General features: G+C 44.1%; 1 protein-coding gene across 1 annotated transcript in view; it reads right to left on the reverse strand.

Moving 5' to 3' along the window:
* The window catches only part of PAF1 (PAF1 homolog, Paf1/RNA polymerase II complex component), a 712,617-nt gene that overhangs the window by 148,668 nt on the left and 537,415 nt on the right, over nt 1–26,534 (reverse strand). Inside the window, exon 12 of the mRNA XM_044062107.1 lies at nt 22,873–22,978. Coding sequence (XP_043918042.1) covers nt 22,873–22,978 — 106 coding nt within the window. The remainder of the gene's footprint in view (nt 1–22,872; nt 22,979–26,534) is intronic.

A 26,534-nucleotide genomic window follows, 5' to 3' on the forward strand; every position in this document is an offset into this window, starting at 1 on the left:
GGTCTGTGCTGGAGTAATAAAAGGAACTCTCAGAGCCTTTTCTTAGAATTTGAGTAATCCTGGCCTTCCCAGTGGAAATGTTCCTTCATGGTATGTAATGTTTCCCCAAAGGAGTAGTCTTCAGGGGTAGATGCTGAGGGAATAGAGTCTTCAGCATCAGAATCCTCATAAGGTGGAAAAGTTTAATACTGTTCCTCAGGAGAATCTGAAGAGAGAGAAACCTGGTCAGAGGATGCGTAATCCTCCTCTTGTCTTGGTCTTTTATCAGGAGGGGGATGGGAACCCCTGATAAGGGTAATTAAATCTTCAGCCATCTTAAGCATCTGTTTCTTAGGCATGGGGCCTTGACCTGTAGACTGATGAACAGTTTTCTTAGGTTTTAAAGGAGTTTTAAGCTTAGCATAAGATATAATGGTGAGTGTAGTCGGTCTGAAGACACCTTCAGCAACCGAAGGTGTTTCCTCTGCACCGGTGACTAATTCTGCTCCGGTGTCGGTAGATGGCTGTGTCGGCCTAGTAGACTCCGCTGGGGAGTCGGCAGCTGTCTGGGGTTCCAGCTCTGCGGTCGTCAGGGGCTGCGTAGACGCCTCACTGAAAACCGGAGAACCGGCGTCTGGCTTATTCCTAGGCTGCCTGTACTTATCCTTGCGTTTTTTATGAATTGCGGTCATCGGCTGCTCCGATGGCATGATATAATTAAATTTCCTACCAATGTAATGCCGTGCGAAGTGAAAACGGCGTTTGATAGTGCATTTATTAAACCTAGCGCAAAACCGACAACCTGTGACGTTGTGGTCTGGGCCTAGGCAAGGAATACAATAGGAATGGAAGTCCTTATGAGGTATTTGCTTCCCACAAGAAATGCAATTGTTAACTTTTTCTGACATCGGACTGAGGCAAGAAAATGTTCCCCAATGGGGTACTTAGCTTTATTGAAGACTTTCGGACTGAAATTCAAATCGAAAATCTCAGGTGTCAGCCGACTGGCACTTGCGAACTGCTTCTGCTTCGGGCACCGCGAGGCAAGAAAGACTGGGGAAAATGGCGTCGGATGCCTCTTATATACCCCTGGCGCACTGACATCAGGAAAGAAGCGACAGCAACCGACGCCGGACCAAGACTTTGGAATTCAGGCCGACTGAGGGACCGCTTGACGGCAGGATAACCCAAGTGTGATGACTGCAGCAGGGTAATACGATGAACATCCACAGGGCTGTTGTACACCTATAATGACTGTCCATTACTACCAGTCATTGTTGTGTATGAACATGTGTAACATATACCCCAGGCAATTACCCTCACTCACAGTACTCTATAGTACGTGTCATGGGTGTGTATCGCACAGATGACCTTGGCCACGGATCACTACAGTGGATGGGCTTGTCGCATACATACATATGTGACCTATGATCTGAGAAGCAGCGGCACAATCTGTCAAAGGAAACAAATGTATTCATGTAGTATGCAGGCTTCACACCTACGTACTGACTGAGGTCACATGTACACATATTCAATTGAAACGCAGATACCCGATGTGTGCATTGCACATACTGTTTTAATCATATGTCATACCGTAGTAAAAGCAAAACCCACACTGCATTGATCACCTGTGGCACACACAAACACACACACACAGACAGACAGACAGACAGAGACACACACACACACACACACACACACACACACACACAACGTTTGCATGATTCAAACCCCTACCTATGTTATGATACTAGAGAGATACGCATTAACATGGCGCGCTATATGCTTTCCTACGTGGTTTCTGTTCTCCTGATATATTTGTAGGATGCTGTCATCATCAGACATTCCAAAGAGGGATGTACCTCTTTTATTGTATTTTCCCAGTCTCCAAAAAGGCTAGTCCTCACAAAGGAAATCAAACACCCCCCCCACACACACACTAACACACACTGTCAGCGTTTGCAGGATTCAAACCCCTACCTAACTATGTTATGATACTACAGAGATACGCATTAACATGGCGCGCTATATGCTTTACTGGGTGGTTTCTGTTCTCCTTGAATACTTGTAGGATGCTGACATCAGCAGACATTCCAAAGAGGGATGTACCTCTTTTAATGTGTTTTCCCAGTCTCTAAAAAGGCTACGCCTCTCAAAGGAAATCACACACATACACCCCCCACACACACACACACACACACTAACACACACTGTCAGTGCTTGCAGGATTCAAACCCCTACCTAACTATGTTATGATACTAGAGAGATACACATTAACACAGTGCGCTATATGCTTTACTGGGTGGTTTCTGTTCACCTGATATATTTGTAGGATGCTGACATCATCAGACATTCCAAAGAGGGATGTGCCTCTTTTAATGTGTTTTCCCAGTCTCCAAAAAGGCTACTCCTCTCAAAGGAAATCACACACATACACCCCCCCCCCCACACACACACACACACACACAGACACTAACACACACTGTCAGCGCTTGCAGGATTGAAACCACTACCTATGTTATTAGAGAGATAAACATTAACACAGCACGCTATATGCTTTACTGGATGATTTCTGTTCAAATGATATATTTGTAGGATGCTGGCATCATCAGACTGGACATGGGAATGTGTGTGCACTTTCTTTTATGCAATCCCAGGAATGATCCATGTGGGTCGGTAGGTATCAGCAGCTTGAACAGGACCCTGTGAGTCGCACCTTGTGTGATCTATCTGTGGACACATTGACATCCCTTCATATGTCAACACATATCTATGCACAGAGTGTTGGTTTTGTGGATACGACATGCGTCTGTGATGTTGATGAAGAGCTATGCAAAGTCTATGTGGGACATGTGTAGCTCTCTTCAGTGATGTATGTCCTGGGTGGCTGCCTTGCAAATGGTGTAGCATGTTTGGGAACCATGATCTGCACATGAACATACCACAGTTGGTAGGGTTGTGTGTTTGTCAGCTTCCAATAGCTCTGTTTATGACTTCAGCCATGATGCACTCCATGGCCTTGCAGATCAGACTTTATAGGCTTACTGGACTATACTTCCCATGGTGTGTTGTGCACCCACACTTGTGGGGAGTGCCATATGTTGCTGTAACACATTCGACGGTTCCAGACCATGTGGAGTGGGTGAGGCTCAACAGACTGTTCAGGTGCAGGGTCTGTTTGTTCTGTAGTGCATGCATGACACATATTGGGAAACATTGTAATCCAATTGCTGCCATGCTTTTGGCTTTGGGGGGAGCTGGTCAGCCATTCTACATGTGATATCTCCTAGTATGATGTCAGGGACTATTGTCAGTGGGAGGTGGTTATGTATATATGGGCCTGTCTGACAGGATGTCGGCATTGTCAGTAAGGTACAGTTTGCCCTGACTCAGGAAATATATGAGTGTACATTACTATTTATGGCATAGCTGAAGGACATGTCATGATTCTCAGTCTGGACTCCTTCTCAGCTACTCTTTACAAAACACCAGCAAACCTGAGCACTAATCCTGGTTATACTCTTTTACACACTTAACACCCTACTGATCCTTTGTGATCAGGCTACAGAGTATGTCATCATAATATACTGGCATGTCCAGGGGTCGGTTTCATGTGTACTCTCCAGTCCAGCTAGTGAATATTGTGGTTATGACACAATGTCACATCTGCCTCATGTACACAGACAACCCTCTCCTCCTCCCAACACACTCAGATATATGTGAAGAGATGCAACAATATTGACATACAGGAGGCTGTGCTCTCTCGACCCATGACTGGCATGGTCCATCAGGTGGTGAAGGTGACCACACACACCACATATCAGTCTCACATACACCGATAGTGACAGCAATCAAACCACATTATCACACATACTCGGAGGTTCTACATACACTCTGCCTAAGCAGCAAAGACCTCCAAAGCAGACACACAAACAACTGCTACCCCACTACAATACCCACATATCACATAGTTCACAATGTCAGTGTGCCACACAGTCACTGCCCACTGAGGTATTTCTTTTCAGATGAAAGGAAGTTATCATCCCTCTTTACTCCTACTTCATTAGGCCCACACTGCAGTATAACAGCCTCTTTGGTATGTACCTGCCTAAACATATCAGCCAGGTTGAAAGACTGCAGCGTTTCCTCACTTATCTAATCAAGGGCACGACTCCCTTGAGCTGCTCAAACTACCTTAAAGTGATCTCTCTCACTTTTTGGTTTCCTACAGACACTTAAAGAGATTACCTTGGTCTCCCCTACAAAAGCCATGAAGGATCCAGTCTTATGCAATCTCCTACACATCCGCATAACACGCAACACCCTCAAACCAGCTCAAGACCTCAACTTCCACCAAAATATAAACAGGACTTGTTGACGAGATAAATATCTCGGAGACTCTCTCTTTTATGGCATTGACTTCATTTAGATGTAAAGTAAAATACCTCCCTGACCATCTAAGTGTAACATGGAAATGGATGGGCAACTGTAAATACATCCCATGTCTGAACCATCAAGCCTTCATTGAAAGGGGTCAAAACCAGGTATAAATTAGTCATGTCAATGGGTACCTACGATTTGGGATATTGTGGTTAGGCTGCTAATGACCCTCTGTATCAACAACCTAGTACAGACCGATGAACCCATATCAACTTATTTAAACCATAAAATAGCGATATCTCTAGATAAAGTTAAATTACATTTGTGAATGGTAGCTCCTAAGAGCCTACACAGACTCACAAATTAAAAAAGCCTGCAGTTTCAACAAACTGATTTAAATAAATTGAAGAAAAGCCACTCAATTAACCTACTCTTGTCGGAGTGTAGGAATGTCCCTTCTCCCTAGAATTCTGCTCTTAAAAAGTTGAAGAGAAAACAGGGAGATGAACTGAGAAGTTTTAACAACATCCTGAGATTGCTTTCAGGAGGAAATGCAGGTTAGTCATAAGAATTTCGAAAAAACAAAAAATACTAAAAGACTCCTTGGGCAAGCCAGATTCATTTCACCCACATGAAAAGTGGGATGCTGGAACAGTAAAGTACAGTTTTGTACCTACCATAAATGTAGATGTTCGAGTGCTCATACAGCTGCAGTCATAACAGATGGGTTATCTTGCTGTCAGGCGGGTCCTCGGTCGGCCGAATTCCAAAGTCTAGGTCCGGCGTCGGTTGCCGTCACTTCTTCCCTGACGTCAATGCGTCAGGGGTATAAAAGAGGCAGCCGACTCCATTTTCTTCAGTTTTTCTTACCCCAGATGTCATGTGCCCCCAGAAGGAAGGCAAACATAATGTTATGCAAAGATGCAATGTTGATAAATCAAAAACAGTAGTTGCAAGCAAATACACCATAAAAGAATACCCCAAAAAGGTTATATGAAAAGTGTTTGTCATAAGGGGTTGGAGGGAGGGAAACCTGGACTGCAGCTGTATGAGCACTCTAACATCTACATTTATGGTAGGTACAAAAAGTACAGTTTTGTACCTACCATAAATGTAGATGTTCGAGGATTCCATTGCTGCAGTCCTGACTATAGGGTATAGTCCGCGTCCAGTCGGCCCGAATACCAGAGTATAAGGCTGACGTCGGTCATGGCGCCTTAGACTGACGTCAGTACGTCAGGGTACTAATGCGCATGACCGACGTCATATCCTCAGTCTTTTCTTGCCCCAGATGTCAGAAGACCCTAAAAAGACAAGTCCCAGAAAACCTGCACCAAAACATGTACAATATATACAACAATATACACAAAAACATAAGCATGTAAACTCACCTACACAACCACCCCTAAAATCAGAGGGGAAGGAGGGAGGGTAAATTGGACTGCAGCAATGGAATCCTCGAACATCTACATTTATGGTAGGTACAAAACTGTACTATGTTCTTCGCCTTCCATTGCTGCAGTCCTGACTATTGGGTAGAATCCCAAAGCAGAGGTAAGGGAGGCTGGCAATTTATAAAGAAGTAGGAGCTGACAACATGCCTTGCAAAACAGCTGTGGCAAAACCAGCCCTAGACTTAGAGTAGATAGGAAGGTGATAATGCTTAGAGAAAGTATGCACTGAACTCCAAGTAGCTGCTTCCAAAATATCCTTAGTTGCCACCCCCTTAGAAATGCTGTTGAAGTGGCAGTAGCCCTAGTGGAATGAGGCCTAATCCCAGATGGAATCTCCTTGCCATGATGGGAATAACAAAATGCAATGCAAAAGCCAATCCACCTGGAAATAGTTTGTTTTGACACAGGCTTGCCCTGTGAACTCAAAGCAAAAGAAACAAACAACTGCTGAGACTGCCTAAAATCCTTAGTCCTGCTTAAATAATATCGTAACTGCCTGTGTACGTCTAAAGTGTGCAAAATCTTTTCCCCTTTATTTTGGGGGTCTGCATAAAAGTAGGCAAATGAATAGTTTGGTTTAAAGCCACACTAGAAACCACCTTAGGCATAAAGGATGGATTAGTACGTAATGATACCCTATCCTTATGGAAAATCAAAAGGGCTCAACTGCCATAAGGGCCTGCAACTCAGACACCCTTCTTGCAGAAGTAATAGCCAACAGAAAAGCAGTCTTCCATGACAAGTATTTCAATTCAGCAGTAGCCGCAGGCTCAAAAGGTTGTAGAGTAAGTTTTTCCAACACAAAATTGAGATCCCAAGCAGGAGTAGGAGCTCTACGTGGGGGTCTTATATTCTTTGCCCCTCTGAGAAACTGCTTGAACAAAGGATGCGAAAACAAAGGTGGGTCACAATCATAGTGAGCTGAAATTGCTGCAGCATGAATCTTAATAGAAGAGAAGGACAAACCTTTGTCCAATAACTCAGTAAGATATTGAAGAGCCACACTCAAATTAGGCTCAGAAACCTCCAAATTCTTTGATGTACTCCAAAATAAAAATCTCTTCCATTTTTCTGCGTACACCTTCCTTGTACTAGGTCTTCTAGCTTCCATAATCACCTTTAAAACTTGTTGAGGAAGTTGAGACCTGCTGTGTTTCAACAGAGAATATGCCAGGCTGTTAGATGAAGAGAGTGAAGCTTGACATTGAGCAGATGACCGTCCTTCTGAGATAACAGATGAGGAATCAGAGGTAAAGGCCATGGAGGCTTCTTTACTAGACTCCGTAGTAGTGGATACCAGTGTTGCCGAGGCCAATCTGGAGCTATCAAAATCATCCTTGGCCTGTCTTGTCTGACCTTTAATAGTACCTTTGGAAGAAGAGGCAGAGGTGGAAAGGCATAGACATGAAGGTTTTTCCAACTGAAAGACAGAGCATCCACTTTCCAAGCTGTGTGATGAAACCCCTTTGTGCAATACTTTGGCAGCTGGTGGTTTAGTGGAGAAGCGAACAGATCTATGTCTGGAGTTCCCCATGACACTGTCAATGTCTGAAATACATGAAGATCCAGTTTCCACTCGTGAGGATCCATGATTTGTCTGCTTAACACATCTGCTAAGGAGTTCTGTGCTCCTGGCAGAAACCTTGCCTGAAGAGTTAGTTGCAAGCTTAACGCAGTCTCCCATAAAATCATTGCCTGCCTGCATAGAGGATAAGAATGTGTTCCCCCTTGCTTGTTGATGTACCACATGACAGTTGTGTTGTCTGTTAGAATCAACACCTGCCCTGGAAGAAGTAACTCCTTGAAAGCCATCAATGCAAACTGGACTGCTAACATCTTCTTCATGTTGATATGTAGATGCTGTAGTCTGGCAGGCCACTTGTCCTGTATCCACTTTCCATTTAGATGAGCTCCCCAAGCAATGTCCGAGGCATCTGTCGTTAAAATCTGACTCGCCTCTGGCCGGGTCACAGAGAGTCCCTTGTTTAGGTGACATTCCTGAGCCCACCACAAGAATTCCTTTTGAAGGCAAGGTATTATATGAATGACAGTGTCCAAATCCTGGCAGTGCTGTGTCCATACATTTTTGAGATACCATTGCAGCTTCCGCATATGCAGTTTGGCATTGGGAAGCACCAGAATACAAGATGCCATGAACCCTAATGCTTGAAGGACTGTCCTTGCAGTCAGCACGGACTGATGAGATAGTTGATGGAAGTAAAGTGACAGACTCTTTTGTTTGTCCGGGGTTAAAAAGGCCATCTGGGCTGCTGTATTCAGTCTCACACCCAGAAAGCACATGTCTTGAGAGGGTACTAGACTGGACTTTATTTCGTTCACAGAATACCCTAGGCATCTTAGCACTGCTATGACATATTCCAGATGCTGTAGAAGGTCTTCCTTTTCTTGAGCCAGAATCAGGCAGTCGTCCAAATAAGGATAGATTTGAATTCCTTGAAGCCTGAAGTAAGCTATCACTGGAGCCAGAACCTTTGTGAATACTCTGGGCAGTGGATAAGCCAAAGGGCAATGCAGAGAACTGATAATGAAAATCTCCAGTTCGAAACCGCAGATACTTCCTGCAACCTAGCCTTATAGGCACATGAAGGTAAGCTTCCTTGAGATCTAAAGTTACCATCCAATGATCTTTGCCCAGTAGAGGTAAAAGCTGTTGTAACGTCAACATCTTGAACTTGGGAATGTCCAGATAAGTGTTGAGGATAGATAAATCCAAAATTGGTCTCCACGTGTTCCCCTTCTTTGGTACTAGGAACAGGCGAGAATAAAAACCTAGGCCCCTTTCTGATACAGGAACTGGCTGAATGGCCCCCATCTGGAGTAACTGAGAAACTTGCTTGTGAGCCTCTTTTCTTTGTGAAGCTGGATCGTCTCGCATGCCTTTGAAACGGGGCATTGTGTGGAAATAAAATCTGTAACCGTGATGAATGATATCCAACACCCATCTGTCTTGAGTAATTAAATCCCAATTTTCTTTGAAAAGAGACAGTCTTCCTCCCAAAGGAGCTGCCAGACGAGAGTCCACTGGCAGCTGAACAGGCAGGTCATTGGGTCTGTTTACGAAAGGACTGACCCCTGCCCTCACCAGAAGTCTGAGCAGGTGAACTCCTGATCTAGGCCTAAAAGAACCTTGAGCCCTGCCCCTACCACGTCTAGACCTACCCCTAGACTGGGAATCATAAGCAGGATATGTCCACCCCTTGGCAGGCCAATTTCTACTAAACTGGAGGCTGCACCTGCAAAAAATCTTTAACAGTCTGCATAGACTTAGCTTTGTCCTCCATTTTCTTTAAAACTGCTTCCACAGGCGATCCAAACAACACATCCGACTGTAAAGGAGCATCCAAAATCCTTGTCTTAACATGCTCAGCTAAATTCTGATCCTTCAACCAGGCATGCCTGCGAAGAACAGAACTAGTAGCAGCCACCCTCGAGGAGGCCTGTACAGCATCAAAACCACACTGCAAAGAATGCTTACCCACTTGTTCAGACACATGAACCAAATCCAGCAACTCTTTACACTCAATACCTTCCGCCAAAGCATCCACCTTAGATTTCAATTGTGAAAGGAGATAATTTTGATATTTTAGCATGTGAAACTGACAATTCAACGCCCTCATGGCTAGAGTGGAAGAAGTATACATTTTCTTTCCCCACCTATCCAAAGCCCTTGCCTCTTTATCAGAGGGTACAGGATTTTTAACCACAGAAGCTTTAACACCTTTAGGCCCCTGAGAAACAGTTTCTGGGTCCGCCCTAGGACTCTTAAACAAATACTTATGAGCTTCGGGCACCCTATAATACCTATCAGGCTTAACAGGAGCAGGAGGTAAGGAGTCAGGATTCAGGGAAGCCTCTGCAATATCATCCTCCACCACATTCAACACAGGAGGAATAGCTAAGGGCCTATGCTGGGGTAAAACAAAAATTCCCTAAGCCTTTTCCTGGAATCAGAGTAATCCTGGCCTTCCCATTTAAAGTGCTCCCTCATGGAGTGTAGAGTCTCTGAAAATGAGAAATCCTCAGGAGGAGAAGCTGTAGGAGTGGAATCATCCACATCCGAATCAGAATAAGTAGGATACTCCTGTAAGTCTTCCCCAGAAGACTCTGAAGCCTGTGAACACTGTTCAAAACTATCAAACTCCTGTTCCACCCTAGGCCTCTTATCAGGCGGGGCATAGAACCTCTAATCATAGTAATCAAATCTTCTGCCATTTTAAGCATATGTTTCTTAGGAACAGAGCCGAAATGCTAGGAGAAGCCCCACAGAAGCTGAACTTGGCCTACCTCTAAAAGAAGCTTTGGCAACAGAAGGAGAGGCCCTAACTACCTTGGGAAGAGAGGGAAGAACAGTTACCTGAGAAGGCCCCTCAGCCTGGCCTACCTCCTGAGAGGGCACATCCTGTAACAGTAAAGTTTCTGCCTGAGACTCCATGGAAACTCCTGGCAAAACCTCTGGCTCCACTGAGCCTTCTAAAGAACCGACGTCCGGGACTGCCGGTTCATCAACCCTAGGCTTCACTGTTTTGTCCTTGCGCTTCTTGGATGAAGCAGGCGTCGGAGCATCCGACGGCATATTATAATTGCAACGCTTCCCAAACACTAACCTGGCACAATCTAGCCTCCTCTTAATAGTGCGTTTGTTAAATCTAGCACAAGAACGGCAACCAACAACGCCGTGCTCAGGCCCTAAACAAGGTATACACAATGTATGATAATCCCTATGCGGTATCTGCTTCCCACAAGAAATACAGTTATTCACTTTTTCTGACATCCGGTTAAATACTGAGGCAAGAAAAAACCAAAATGTTCCCCAACGCGGTACTTAGCCAACTCTGTTTCGGTCTGAAACTCCGGTTTCGGAAATATCTCAGAACGCCAACCTGCACTCGCAAAATTGCTTCTGCATCGGACCATGCGGCAAAAAAGACTGAGGATATGACGTCGGTCATGCGCATTAGTACCCTGACGTACTGACGTCAGTCTAAGGCGCCATGACCGACGTCAGCCTTATACTCTGGTATTCGGGCCGACTGGACGCGGACTATACCCTATAGTCAGGACTGCAGCAATGGAAGACGAAGAACATCTGTACTATGTTCATCGTGCATACAGCTGCAGTCATAACAGATGGGTAGAATCCCAAAGCTAAGTAAGGGTGGTAGGCACTAAGTGGAACGAGGAGGGGCTAGGATGCCCTGCAGGACTGCTGTGGCAAAGCCCGCTCTAGATTTTGAGTATAGTGGGAGGTGATAGTGCTTGGAGAAAGTGTGCACTGAACTCCAGGTGGCTGCTTCCAAAATGTCCTTGGTAGGGGACCCCCCCCCCCCCTGAGGAAGGCTGCAGAGGTAGCTGTGGCTCTGGTGGAGTGGGATCTGATGCATGCAGGCACAGTTTTTCCATGAAATGAGTAACAAAAGCATATGCAGTGGGCTATCCATTTTGAAATTGTCTGTTTGGAAATAGCCTTTCCCTGAGCACCTACAGCATAGGACACAAAGAGTTGCTCAGATTTCCTAAATGGCTTTGTTCTGTCCAAGTAGTAACGTAGTTGTCTGTGAATGTCCAAGGAATGTAGTAGTCTTTCCCCTTTGTTTTGTGGATTAGGATAAAAGGTAGGTAAGTGGATAGTCTGATTCAAAGCTACACTGGATACTACCTTTTGCCTAAAGGTAGGATTGGTTCGTAAGGAAACTCTGTCCTGATGGAAAATGATGAATGGTTGCACAGCCATGAGGGCCTGCAGCTCAGAAACCCTGCGTGCTGAGGTGATAGCCAGAAGAAAGGCTGTTTTCCATGACAAGTACTGTAACTGTTGAAGAAGCTGGTTCGAAGGGAGGAAGGGTCAGCTTTTCCAATACGTAGTTGAGATCCCAAGCAGGGACTGGTGGTTTCCTTGGGGGGTTTAAATTCTTTGCCCCTCTGAGGAACTGCCTTAAGAGGGTGAGAGAATAATGGAGGATCTGTGTTGTATTGTGCAGAAATGGCTGAAGCGTGGATCTTGATGGAGGAGAAGGAAAGTCCATTGTTTAACATCTCAGCTAGGTACTGTAAAATTTGAGGTATATTTATTACCCAAGGATTCTGTCCTTCTTCTAGATTCCAGGCACAAAATCGTTTCCATTTGGCGGAGTAAGCCTTTCTAGTAGAAGGTCTTTTGGCCTCCAAGATGACATCCTGCACCTCGTTGGAGAGGAGAAACTGTTGGGAAATCAAGAAATTCTCCATGCAGCTAGATTTAGAGTTTTGAGATAGCTGTGAAGGGTTTTGTAGTTGTGCTGGGACAACAGAAGAGGGACTAGAGGTAGGATCCATGGTGGGGAGTGTGTCAGGCTCCTCAGGAGCGGATACCAGTGTTGTCTTGGCCAGTCTGGAGTGATGAGAATCATTTTCGGCCTCTCTGCTCTGGCTTTTAATAGAACTTTGGGCAGCAGAGGAAGAGGCGGGAAGGCATAGACTGTCAATGCTGCCCAATTGAAGGAAAGTGCGTCCACTTTCCAGGCCTGTGGATGATAGGTCCTTGAACAAAATTTTTTCAACTGGCAATTTCTGTGGGTAGCAAAGAGATCTATGTCTGGCTGTCCCCATGCCTGAGTTATCTTTGTGAAAAGTTGAGGATGCAACTTCCATTCGCATGGATCTGTCATATTTCTGCTTAGGTTGTCTGCCAGTGTGTGTCTTCCTTCCCTGGCAGGAATTGTGCCTGCAGTTGAATTTGCAATTCCAGTGCTGTGTTCCATAGGGTCATGGCTTGCCTACACAGGGGGGATGAATGAGTTCCCCCCTGTTTGTTTATGTACCACATCACTGTGGTGTTGTCTGTCCTTATCAATAGCTGGCCTGGATGCAGTAGGTCTTTGAAGGTCATAATAGCCTTTTGCACGGCTAGCATTTCCTTTTGATTGATGTGGAGGTGCTTCTCTTTTCTGGTCCATTTTCCCTGAATGCACTGATCTGTCATGTGTGCTCCCCAGGCGTAGTCTGAGGCGTCTGTTGTGATGATTTGAGTTGCTTGAGGTACACAGAAAGGAAGACCTGTGTTTCTTTGGCAAGCTTGAGTCCACCACAAAAATTCCTTTTGAAGGCATGGAATGAGTGGGATAATTGTTTCCAAGCTGTGGCTGTGTTGAGACCATAAGTTTTTCAGGTACCATTGAAGTTTCCTCATATGCAGCTTTGCACATGGGATTAGTAGGATGCAAGATGCCATGAATCCCAGAGCCTGCAGGATTTTCCTTGCAGTTAGCCTGGTGTAAGTTGCCATTTTTCTGAAGTATTGAGACAGTTTCCCTTGCTTGTCTGGCGTGAGGTAGGCCATCTGGGTGGTTGTATCCAAGCTGGCACCCAGGAAAATTTTTTGTTGAGAGGGTATTAGTTTTGATTTCTTTTTGCTGACTGTGTATCCCAGGAAGTTCAACAGTTTTATTACAAACGCCAGGTGCTGCAGTAGTATGTCCTTGCTGTCCGCTTGGATCAGGCAGTCGTCCAGATATGGGTAGATTTGTATCCCTTGTAGTCTGCAGAAGGCGATTACTGATGCCAGGCATTTCGTAAACACTCTGGGCGCAGTAGATAAGCCAAAGGGCAATGCAGAGAATTGATAACGGGTTGAACCTGCAAGAAATCTGAGGTATCTTCTGCAATCTTGTCTGATAGGGACATGCAGGTATGCCTCCTTGAGGTCCAATGTTACCAGCCAAGACTCCTTGCCCAGCATGGGAAGAAGCTGCTGTAATGTGAGCATCTTGAATTTTGGCACCTGTAGATATGTGTTTAGAATGGATATGTCTAAGATAGGTCTCCAATCTTTGTCTTTCCTCGGTACCAGGAATAGTCTGGAATAAAACCCTTGACCTTGTTCTTTTGCAGGTACCTCTTGAATTGCTTTCATGTCCATGAGAGCTGAAACTTGTTTTTGTGCCTCTGCCCTTTGATTTTGTGGCAGGTTTGGCATGCCTCTCATTTTTGGAAGGGTGTGAAAGTGGAACCTGTAGCCTGTCTATAATGTCCAGAATCCATTTGTCTTTTGTAACAATATGCCAATTTTTTGAGAATAATGTCAATTTTCCACCCAAAGGTGCTGCCATTAAAGCTTTGCTTGGCAGGTGTAGGGAGAAGTCATTGTGTCTGTTTTCTAAAAGACTGTGATCTATCTTCTCCACCTCTTGGGGTTGGTGATTGCCACTGTCTGGCTCTGAAGGATCCTTGAGGTTGCCCTCCGACCCTTGGGCGCCTGTATCTGCCCCTTTGAGGTCTGTCCGTGGCTGGAAAGGACCAATTTTTTGAAGGCCAGTTTCTGCTGAAACGTGGAGGCTGTACCTGCAGGAAATCTTTCACTGTTTGCATTGATTTCACTTTTTCCTCCATTTTCTTTAGCACCTCCTCAGCTTTAACACCAAACAATACATCTTTTTGAAGAGGTGCATCTAATAATTTAGCTTTGACATGATCTGGTAAGGTTTGCTCTTTGAGCCAAGCATGCCTAAGTATAACAGACCCCGTAACAGCAGCTCTACATGAGGCCTCTAAAGCATCAAAACCACACTGCAAGGTATGTTTGCCCACCTGCTCTGCACCATGCAACAAATCCTGCAGCTCTTTTAAATCTGGTTGTTCTGGTTGTGTCATCTTGCTTTTCAGGTAAGATATCAAAAACTGTTGATACTTTAACATATGGAACTGACGGTTTAATGCCCTCATGGTTAAAGTGGCCGAGGTGTACACCTTTTTCCCCCACCTTTCTAAAGCTCTGGAATCTCTCTCTGAAGGTAATGGATTTTTAGCAGTAGAGGCCTTAATTCCCTTGGGACCCTGTGAAATTGTTTCTGGGTCAGCAGTATGGCTTTTATATAGGAACTGGTGAGAATCAGGGACCCGGTAATACCTGTCTGGTTTAACAGGAGCTGGAGGCAAAGAATCAGGATTAAGGCTGGCTTCTGTGTACACATCATCCAATATATCTAAAACAGGAGGGATAGCCAGAGGCCTATGCTGGGGGAGCAGAAGAAATTCCCTGAGCCTTTTCTTGGAATCTGAGTAATCTTGGCCTTCCCAGTGAAAGTGTTCCCTCAATGTATGCAGGGTTTCCCCAAAAGAGAAGTCCTCGGGGGGGGGGAGACCGAGGGAACAGACTCCTCTGCACCAGAGTCTTCGAATGGAGAATAGGCATAATCCTGGTCCTCAGATAGTTCTGAGGTAATAGAAGCTTGATCTGAGGAAGGGTAGTCTTCCTCTAATCTGGGCCTTTTGTCAGAGGGGGGATGAGAACCCCTGATAAGAGTAATCAAATCCTCAGACATTTTAAGCATCTGTTTTTTAGGCATGGTGCCTTGAGAGGGGGTTTGAGGAACCTGTTTTTTGGTTTTCATGGCTGCTTTAGATTTAGTGAAGGCTTTAATAGAGAAGGAGGAAGGCCTGAAGACCCCTTGAGAAATGGCAGGCCTGTCTAAATTCTGAGTTTCCCTGCCAGGAGTGGCGTCGGGATCTGTAGTAGGAATGGGGGCCGAGGAACCTGCGACCTCGGGTACTGAAGACACCGGTAATGCATTGTCATCGGTACTCAGAGGCTGCGTAGGCGCCTCACTGAGTACCAGAGAACCGGTAGTCGGCCTTAGCGTGGTTTCAGTAGGTGGTGCGGACCTCGTATGTCGGTCCTTATCTTTGCGTTTTTTGCTCAAAACTGGAGTCGGAGTATCCGACGACATAATATAATTAAATTTTTTGCCAAAAAAGTGAAGGGCGAATTCCGCCCGACGCTTAATAGTGTGCTTATTGAATCTAGCACAAAAACGACAGGCCGGGATGTTGTGGTCTGGGCCTAAGCAAGGTACACAGAAAGAGTGGAAATCCTTATGCGGTATTTGCTTCCCACATGAAATGCAATTATTAACTTTGTCTGACATCGGTCTGAGGCAAGAAAAGTTTCCCCAACGGGGTACATAGCTTTCAAGAAGACTTCGGCTGAAATACTTTCGTAAATCTCAGGAGCTGGCCGACCGGCACTTGCGAACTGCTTCTGCTTCGGGCACCGCGCGGCAAGAAAGACTGAAGAAAATGGCGTCGGCTGCCTCTTTTATACCCCTGACGCACTGACGTCAGGGAAGAAGCGACGGCAACAGACGCCGGACCTAGACTTTGGAATTCGGCCGACCGAGGACCCGCCTGACGGCAGGATAACCCATCTGTTATGACTGCAGCTGTATGCACGATGAACATCAAGGGACTGCTACTGTTTGTCTCTCTTGGGGGGGTCTGGGTCATGTATCTTGGGCATGCACACTTTCACAGTTGCCCAATGCAGACCAGAGACATAATAAGATGCAAGTCATCTACATCACTAGGAAAGCAAATGACATAACTCACAATGATCACTGTATACCTACCCCTAGAAAAGTACAGTTTTGTACCTACCATAAATGTAGATGTTCGAAGATCCACATTGCTGCAGTCCTTACTTATGGGTAGTCCGCTGTCCTCGGTCGGCCCGAATACCAAAGTATTAGGCTGACGTCGGTCATGGGCGCACAGCCCTGACATCAGAGCGTCAGGGTATAAAAGCGCATGACCTTCGTCATATCCTCAGTCTTTTCTTGCCCCAGATGTCAGAAGGCCCTAAAAGAAAGGCCACAGCCAAAAAACAGAGTACCTTCCCAAAAGATATGCCCAACTACAGCCATCACCCAAACCATATAACCATGCTAAGCTACAGAGGGAAGGAGGGAGGGAAAATTGGACTGCAGCAATGTGGATCTTCGAACATCTACATTTATGGTAGGTACAAAACTGTACTATGTTCTTCATCTCACATTGCTGCAGTCCTTACTTATGGGTAGAATCCCAAAGCAACGGGAAAGGGAGGTTGGAAAAATCATAAAGCATTAGGGGCTGCTAAAATGCCCTGTAAAATTGCAGTGGCAAATCCAGCCCTAGACTTAGAATAAAGAGGAAGGTGGTAATGTTTGGAAAAAGTATGTACTGAACTCCAAGTGGCTGCTTCCAAAATATCCTTTGTAGCTACCCCCCTTAGAAAGGCAGTAGAAGTTGCAGTAGCTCTAGTGGAATGAGGTCTGATCCCAGTCGGAATCTCCTTACCATGATGGGAATAACAAAAAGAAATACAAAACCCAATCCATTTAGAAATAGTTTGTTTTGAAACAGGTTTACCCTGTGAACCCAAAGCAAAAGAAACAAACAACTGCTGAGACTGTCTGAACTCCTTGGTTCTGCTCAAATAATAACGCAACTGCCTGTGAATATCCAAAGTATGCAAAATCTTCTCCCCTTTATTTTGAGGATTTGCATAAAAAGTAGGCAAATGAATAGTTTGATTTAAGGCCACACTAGAAACCACTTTAGGCATAAAGGAAGGATTAGTACGCGAAGGATTAGTACGCAAAGATACCCTATCCTTATGAAAAATCAAGAAAGGCTCCACTGCCATAAGGGCCTGTAATTCAGAAACCCTTCTTGCAGAAGTAATGGCCAACAAAAAAGCAGTTTTCCATGACAAATACTTTAACTCGGCCGTAGCTGCAGGCTCAAAAGGTTGTAGAGTAAGCTTTTCCAACACAAAATTGAGATCCCAAGCAGGAGTAGGAGCTCTACGTGGGGGTCTTATGTTCTTTGCCCCTCTGAGAAACTGCTTAAACAAAGGATGAGAGAATAAAGGAGGGTCACAGTCATAATTAGCCGAAATGGCTGCAGCATGAACCTTTATGGAGGAGAAGGACAAACCTTTGTCTAATAACTCAGTAAGATATTGTAAGGAAGCACTCAAATTAGGCTTGGAAACATCAAAGTCCTTCCCTTTGCTCCAAATAAAAATCTCCTCCATTTATCAGCATAAACTTTCCTTGTACTAGGCCTCCTGGCCTCCAAAATAACATTCAAAACTTGTTGTGGAAGCTGAGAACCTCCAGAATCTAAAACAGAATTTGCCAGGCTGTTAGATGCAGAGACTGAATTCTGACATTGAGAAAGTGATTGCCCTCCTGAGACAAAAGGTGTGGAATCAAAGGCAGAGGCCATGGAGGCTCTCGGACCAAACTCCTCAGTAGTGGGTACCAGTGTTGTCGAGGCCAATCCGGTGCTATCAGAATCATGGATGGCTTGTCTTGTCTGGCCTTCAAGAGAACCTTGGGCAGAAGAGGTAGAGGTGGAAAGGCATATACATGAAGATTGTTCCAACTGAATGACAGAGCGTCCACCTTCCAAGCTGTGGGATGAAACCTTTTTGTGCAAAACTTTGGCAACTGGTAATTTAGTGGGGAAGCGAACAGATCTATGTCTGGAGTTCCCCATGACACTGTCAACTTTTGAAATACCTGAGGATCCAATTTCCACTCGTGAGGATCCACTATTTGTCTGCTCAATACATCTACTAAGGAGTTCTGTGCTCCTGGTAGAAATCTTGCCTGAAGATTGAGGTTGTAACTGAGAGCTGTCTCCCACAAAATCATCGCTTGTCTGCAAAGAGGGTACGAATGAGTTCCCCTTGCTTGTTGATGTACCACATGACAGTTGTGTTGTCTGTTAGAATCAACACCTGCCCTGGGTGAAGTAAATCCTTGAAAGCCATTAATGCAAATTGTACTGCTAACATCTCCTTCAAGTTGATATGCAAATGTTGAAGTCTGGCAGGCCACGTGTCTTGCACCCATTTCCCATTGAGGTGTGCTCCCCAAGCCTTGTCCGAGGCATCCGTCGTTAGAATCTGACTCGCCTCTGGTTGGGTCACAGAGAGTCCCTTGTTTAGGTGACATTCCTGAGCCCACCACAAAAATTCCTTCTGAATGCAAGGTATTATTTGAATGACAGTGTCTAGATCCTGGCAGTGTTGTGTCCATAGATTTTTGAGATACCATTGAAGCTTCCTCATATGCAATTTGGCATTGGGAAGCACCAGAATACAAGATGCCATGAACCCCAAGGCTTGAAGGACTGTCCTTGCAGTCAGCCTGGACTGTAGAGACATTTGATGGAAATAAAGTGAAAGACTTTTCTGTTTGTCCGGGGTCAAAAAGGCCATCTGGGAAGCTGTATTCAGTCTCACACCCAGAAAGCACATGTCCTGAGAGGGTACTAGACTGGACTTTGTTTCGTTCACAGAATACCCTAGGCATCTTAACACTGCCATCACATACTGTAGATGCTGAAGAAGTATGTCCTTGTCTTGTGCAATAATCAGGCAATCGTCCAAATAAGGATAAATTTGTATTCCTTCCATCCTGAAAAAGGCTATCACTGGAGCCAGAACCTTTGTGAACACTCTGGGCGCAGTAGATAAGCCAAAGGGCAATGCAGAGAACTGATAATGTAAATTTCCAGCTCGAAAACGCAGGTACTTCCTGCAACTGGGCCTGATAGGAACATGAAGATAAGCCTCTTTTAGATCCAGAGTTACCATCCAGTGATCTTTTCCCAGCAGAGGCAAAAGCTGTTGTAATGTCAACATTTTGAACTTTGGAATGTCCAAATAAGTGTTGAGGAGAGATAAATCCAAAATCGGTCTCCACGTGTTCCCTTTCTTTGGTACTAGAAACAGGCGGGAATAAAACCCTAGACCCACTTCTGAAGGAGGTACTGGCTGTATGGCTCCCATGTGAAGAAGTAATGAAATCTGATTGTGAGCCTCCATCCTTTGCCGAGGAGGAATGTCTGGCATACCTTTGAAAGGAGGCAATGTATGGAAATAAAACTTGTAACCTTTGTTTATAATGTCCAACACCCATTTGTCTTGGGTGACTAAAAACCAATTTTGCTTGAAGAGAGCTAGCTTTCCTCCCAAAGGAGCTGCCATGCAAGAAGAATCTGGCAGCTGAAAATGCAGGTCATTGGGCCTGTTTACGAAAGGACTGGCCCCTACCCTCACCAGCAGATTGAGCAGGCGAACTCCAGGTTCTAGGCCTAAAGGTACTCTGAGCTCTGCCCCTACCATGCCTAGATCTACCCCTAGACTGGGAATCAGAAGAAGGGAACGTCCACCCCTTAGCAGGCCAATTTCTACTAAACTTAGGAGGTTGAACCTGCAAAAAATCTTTAACAGTCTGCATAGACTTAGCCTTGTCCTCCATTTTCTTCAAAACAGACTCCACAGGAGGACCAAACAACACTTCGGACTGTAAAGGGGCATCCAGAATTCTAGACTTAACATGTTCAGATAAATTCTGATCCTTAAGCCAGGCATGCCTACAAAGAACTGAACCAGTGGCAGCCACTCTAGAAGAAGCCTGCAAAGCATCAAAGCCACACTGCAAAGAATGTTTCCCCACCTGTTCAGAAACATGCACCAAATATTGCAATTCTTTACACTCTATGCCCTCCGCCAAAGCATCCACTTTAGATTTTAGCTGAGAAAGGAGGAAATTCTGATATTTCAACATATGAAACTGGCAATTTAAAGCCCTCATTGCCAAAGTAGAAGAGGTGTACACCTTCTTACCCCATCTGTCCAAAGCTCTAGCTTCCTTATCTAGAGGAACCGGATTCTTTACAACAGAAGCCCTAACACCCTTAGGCCCCTGACTAATAGTTTCTGGGTCCGCCCTAGGACTCTTATATAGGTATTTATGAGCCTCAGGTACCCTATAATACCTGTCCGGTTTAACTGGTGCAGGAGGCATAGAATCTGGATTAAATGAGGCCTCGAAAAAACATCCTGAACAACATCCAAAACAGGAGGAATAGCCAAGGGTCTGTGCTGTGGTAAAAACAAGAACTCTCTAAGCCTCTTTCTGGAATCCGAGTAATCCTGTCCTTCCCACTTAAAATGTTCCCTCATAGAGTGTAAGGTTTCTGAAAATGAAAAATCTTCTGGAGGGGAAGCAGAAGGAGTAGAATCCTCTGCATCGGAATCCGAATAAGGAGGAAAATCTTGAATATCCTCAGCAGAAGACTCAGAATCATCTGAGGCCTGCTCCAAAGTTTCCAACTCTGGCTCTACCCTGGGCCTCTTATCAGGAGGGGGCATGGAACCTCTAATTAAAGAAATCAAATCTTCTGCCATTTTAAGCATATGCTTCTTAGGTACAGACCCTGAAGAACCAGAACTAACTCCAGAAGAAGGCAAAACAGTCCTGCCCTTAGAAGGAGCCCTAGAAACAGTAGCAGAAGGCCTAACCCCCTTAGGCAAAGAAGGGAGAATAGTAACCTGAGAGGCCCCTTCAGCCTGACCTGACTCCTGTGATGCCACATCCTGTAAAATCAAGGTTTCCCCCTGAGACTCAACAGAAACTTCAGCCGGATCCACCTGTTCCACTGCAGTCTCTAAAGGACCGGCGTCCGAAATGGACGAATCATCCTGTCTAGGCTTTACAGATTTGTCTTTACGCTTCTTCGTGGAAGCGGGCGCCGGAGGATCCGACGGCATATTATAATTACACCGTTTGCCAAAAACTAACCTAGCGCAATCTAGCCTTCTCTTAATAGTGCGCTTATTAAACCTAGCACAAAACCGACACCCAACTACGTCGTGCTCCGGTCCCAAGCAAGGGATACAAAGCGAGTGGTAATCCCTATGCGGTATCTGCTTCCCACAAGAAATACAATTATTCACTTTTTCTGACATCCGGTAAACAACTGAGGCAAGAAAAAACAAAAATGCTCCCCAACGGGGTACTTAGCCCAACTTGGTATGTCTGAAACTCCGAAAACGAAAAATTTCAGAAAGCCGAACGGCACTTGCAATGCTGCTTCTGCATCGGACCATGCGGCAAAAAAGACTGAGGATATGACGTCGGTCATGCGCTTTTATACCCTGACGCTCTGATGTCAGGGCTGTGCACCCATGACCGACGTCAGCCTAATACTTTGGTATTCGGGCCGACCGAGGACAGCGGACTACCCATAAGTAAGGACTGCAGCAATGTGAGATGAAGAACATCTAGAGTTTGTGTATGATACAATTTCCCCATCAAAGCTGCAAAGATTATGGCCATACCATATGGGAACTACAGCAGTGAAACCAATGATTAGCAGGCATGGAACAGCAAAGAGATCCTCCTAGAAGACATGATGGCCAACAAACAAATGTCTTACAAGACATGAATTTCAGAGCCAGTGATCTAGCTATTTCAAAAGAAGGGCATGCAAGTCTGTATACACGAGAAAGATGCAGTCCCAAACAGAGGAAGAGCTCTTTATTAGGTGGCAAAGGTGAAATAATACTAACTAGTCAAGTAATGGGTACAGGGGCAACAGTTCTACCCACCAAGACCAAGTCATTCATATGCCGGAGACATGTTAATACATGCAAACTACCAAGCTGAAGTAAGTAGTGAGAGCTTCTACACATGAGAATATGAGAATACATCTGATGAGAGGAAAATTTTCTGATAGCTTAAGTCACTTCTGAGATGTCAGCCATACGATCTGCTTTCAGCAAAGGATTTAATAAAGCAGTCTACCCTTAGGTGGAAGGTGGCTGCCCCTCTTAAATGGAGGACTTCCCTGGTTTGTCAGGGACAACTCCCCTGCAGGATTAGGAGCCTCAAAACCCGGAACTACATCTTTCGCAGCTGTCAAAAAGGTAAGGAACATGAGTTTTGGTCCTTCTCTGAATTTTGCTAGGAGGCAAATAGCCAGAAAAAAAGGTAGAAAGGCATATTAGAATCTTCCCTTCAACTGAAGGTAGAAAAAATCACCCATCAGCTCCCTTTTAAAAACATGCTTCTCTACAATACTCTCTGCCTGCGCAAACGTTTTCTTTGGCTGTGAAAAGGAAAAGACACTCGATCAAAAACAGTGACGTAAACCACAAATAAATGAAAATTGCTAACTTGATTGTATGTCTGACAAAACAAAAAGTTTTGATCACAAAATACACCAACATTAGTAGAGGACATATGACAGTGGGATAATGCTACCTCACAAAAGAAGCTGACAGAAGTTTCCTACATGGTTGCTTCTTTAAAAAGCCAAAATCCAAGCTGCTTGAACCTATAGTAAGAACTTTATAAAAAAAACTAAGAAAAATTAATCCCAGTATTTAAGCTACTGCCCCATCTTCGCAAAAGTCAAGTGACTAATTTAATTATCCAAATACCTGGGCCTCAAGTTCTTTCTCGTTCATATCTCTGTGTTTCACGGCCAGTACAGCATTAGTTCCAGACTGTGCACCTGCTTTTGCTCTTCTCTTACTCAGACGTACTCTGGAAGACAGAAACATTTTCTTATAAGAAAAAATACTACTAGAAATTAAAAAAAAAAAAAAATCTGTTACAAATGTCATCATACTGACCAAAGACAAAATTGGTCATCTAATTACAATCACTAGTTACACAATACATGCTCATTGCTATTCTGAAATGCACATGCTGATTGGTCATAAGCCAATAAAAAGAAGTCCGGCCTCTGAAGTACTGCTGAACAGATGAAATTCCCATTAACACATGCTCTATTTGGTATCGTACAGATTGCTCAGGGATGATCTGTGTCTCGCCTACAAGGCAATCTCGGACCCTGCCCTACTACAGATGCTCCCCATCCATAAGTCTAACTCCTCAGGCATTACCCACTCGAAAGGCCTGAATCTAATATGCGACATCAACAAAACCTGCTGGAGAGACAAGTTTGTCACCTAGAGGCTGCCCCGTCTCTAGAACAGTCTTCCCATACATGTTAAACAGAGCATCTCAGTGACCCTCTTCAAGCATCACCTTGATGAGTGGATGGGAAACCACAAATTTGTCCCAGGGGTTCCACCTGTGTCCTTCATTGACAGAGGGCGACAGATGCTGACTGGTGTTTCTTTTTGGGGATAAACTCTTGGCTAGTAAAGGCCCCAGGTCTATTAGCCTAGTAACCTCCTATGATCCTTAACACCATCCATAGATGGTAAAATTAAAGAAAAATGAGGACATCCTGCAGAACTCTGGACTGCCTGTAACCATTCTTGCTCATAGAGTTGTTCATAGATTAGTACTAAGCTAACTGCTCTTGCGAGCCATTTTAAGCCTAGCCAATTATCCCTTGTGAGAATCAAACCCTGCACCTTGTGTTTGTAAGGCAAACACCTTAACCATTAGGCCACCCTCCCAACCCCAACTTCTGAACTGTTCACACTTTTACAGAATGTCACTAATTCCATCTTGTTTTTGGCCGGGCACTAGTAATAATTTTATTACATACTGACGAGAAATTAAGCAATCACATAGAGCATGGCTGTTTCCCACCCACTGAGGGAAATGAATGGCCCCTTAGAAATAATGTCACAGGAGAGCTGATGGTTGGCAACAGAAAAAAGAATAAAACACCAAAAACAGTGAAGATGTGTCTTTCACCACAACTTGCAACAGATCAAAAAAAGACACACTGGAATGATACAGCAATAGAAAAATTCCTGGTTGTTTAAGCCAAACACAGGAAAACACTCCATGGGCCATAAACACAGTTTTACTAAGAATGAGTTAAGTGCTTTCATCCCAAAAACTACTGGGATTTCTTCTGAACTCCAGTTTCGGCTTACCCAATGGTGTCCTTTTTGTAACATAAAAAGAATACAAAAAAGAAGAAATCTCTGCTTGATCCTACTTCTTCATATAAGAATTAACATTTTTCAGAATTTGTATTTCTGACTAAAACTAAGAAATAAAAGAGAAAAAAAAACAGTAGCAGAAATACTGCTACAGAGGTCCATTCATCTGTGCCTCTTCTATCACATTACACAGCGCTAATGTACTGTGCAAGCATGGAACATTAGTGGTGCACTAAAACGCTGTTATACACAGCCATTACTTAAGAAAGGGAAACAAATTCTCTCTTAAATAATATCACTGTATAACAGTAATAACCCAGTCCTACATGCTTCATCCCTGTGATTAGACCACACCAAATGTGGGTTAATCCTGTGATACCCACACCCAACTGTGGGCTACTGCTAAAATAACTAACATTTAAAACTTGACAGATGAAAGGAAATGCAGTTTTAAATGTGAAAATTGCTTTGGGAGACATCTACAATAACCAAACATAAATCAAGAACCTAAACTAATGCCATTCAGTTAGTTTTGTGCAGAAAGTAAATGTATTCTGCATACTCAATAAAAAGATGAGCAAAAGATATATATTGGTTTGTGACAACAGTACTATACAATGTACACATCACCACAAAATACAACATGAACAGCTCCAACGTAGTGCAGCATATCCTTGTCCACATCCAAAACACTTTTTCCCCCATCTGGCCTGTAAGATGCTTGTCCACTTGTTAGAATTTGGGAGCTGCCTTTTGCAATATGAATGGCTTAATGAAACTTACTGCTCCTCATTATTTATCTGCAAAACTACTACAAAGGTTATTCTGCCCAAAATAAACTGCTATTTTGAAATACTTCTGAATCATAATATAAGACTGGAATGAAACAAAATTCAGTAAGCTATTACATGGAATCTAGGATGACATCTGAAAATCTGTTACTGCAGCTGATTACATAAAATAACACACCCTTTGGGAAACAACACTTCAAACATTTAACACTTTCTTCTGGGAAATGTTCTTACTCATTTATCTGCAAAGGCATGCACTTCTTGCAATCACAGATCTCTAGGACTGCTATATTTCAGAAAAATAACACACTAAGCAAATGAAGCTCTCTCAATGAGAGAGAGATTAAAAGGCAACAGCTTTGTTAAACAGGATTTATTTTATATTATACCATGATCCCCCCAAAACGTGCACGCTGATTGGCCAGCGTGCCCGTTGTAAATAGAGTTACACTAATGGAAAAAGGTCCGGTCGCCCGGACTTTTTTCCATTAGTATAACTCGTTTTTTTTAAACACTGTCTCGCTATGTTAAATGGGTTTAACATAGCGAGACAGCTTTAAAATAAGCAACGGAGATGTCCGTTGCTTATTTTAAAACTGTCTCGCTATGTTAAACCCATTTAACATAGCGAGACAGTGTTAAAAACGAGAAAGCAAGATCTCCGTTATTTTATGTCGCTATGTTAAATGAGGTTAACATAGCGAGACAGTTTTAAAATAAGCAACGGAGATGTCCGTTGCTTATTTTAAAACTGTCTCGCCATGTTAAACTCATTTAACATAGCGAGACATTCAAAAAGCAACGGAGATCTTGCTTTCTCCGTTGCTTTGCTCAACTCTGATGTACTGCGAGCGCGCAGTACATCAGAACTGCCGCGATGCCAGACATCTGCGGAAGGGCAGTAAACAGGCATTATACTATGCCATTATTTAAGAAAAGTAACAGTTTCTTTTCTTAAATAATGTCATATATAGCAATAACCCACTTCTGGGTGTGGTAATGCTAAATTTACCCACGGTTGGCTTTGTTTGGTCCTCGGGCTTCACCGGGACCAAACCACGCCAACCGTGGGTAAATTTAGCATTACCCACACCCAGGCGTGGGTTATTGCTATATTAATGCCCAGTAGGTTACAAATCAAAGATTCTTTACTTAAAATATGTACAATCATCAATTATATGACACATGCCACAGCAGTACATCTTTGAGTCTAGCTTCAGCAGTATGTAAATCAAAACAATCCCTGACAGCAAGCAGAATGACAATTCAACAGTTTTCAAGTAGTGTCTAAGACCACACACATTATTGGTATTTTAAAAAGGTAATTTCATTCATCTATCCGCGGTGGTGGTGCTGCGGGTAGCGTTGTCGCCTCACAGTAAGACGCTGTCCGGTTCGATTCTCAGCTAGAGCGTCTTCTGGGTGGAGACATGCATGAAT

This window comes from Protopterus annectens, chromosome 1.part0 (assembly GCF_019279795.1).
Source record: "Protopterus annectens isolate FY-2018-M chromosome 1.part0, PAN1.0, whole genome shotgun sequence".
In the NCBI taxonomy this organism is placed as follows: domain Eukaryota; kingdom Metazoa; phylum Chordata; order Ceratodontiformes; family Protopteridae; genus Protopterus; species Protopterus annectens.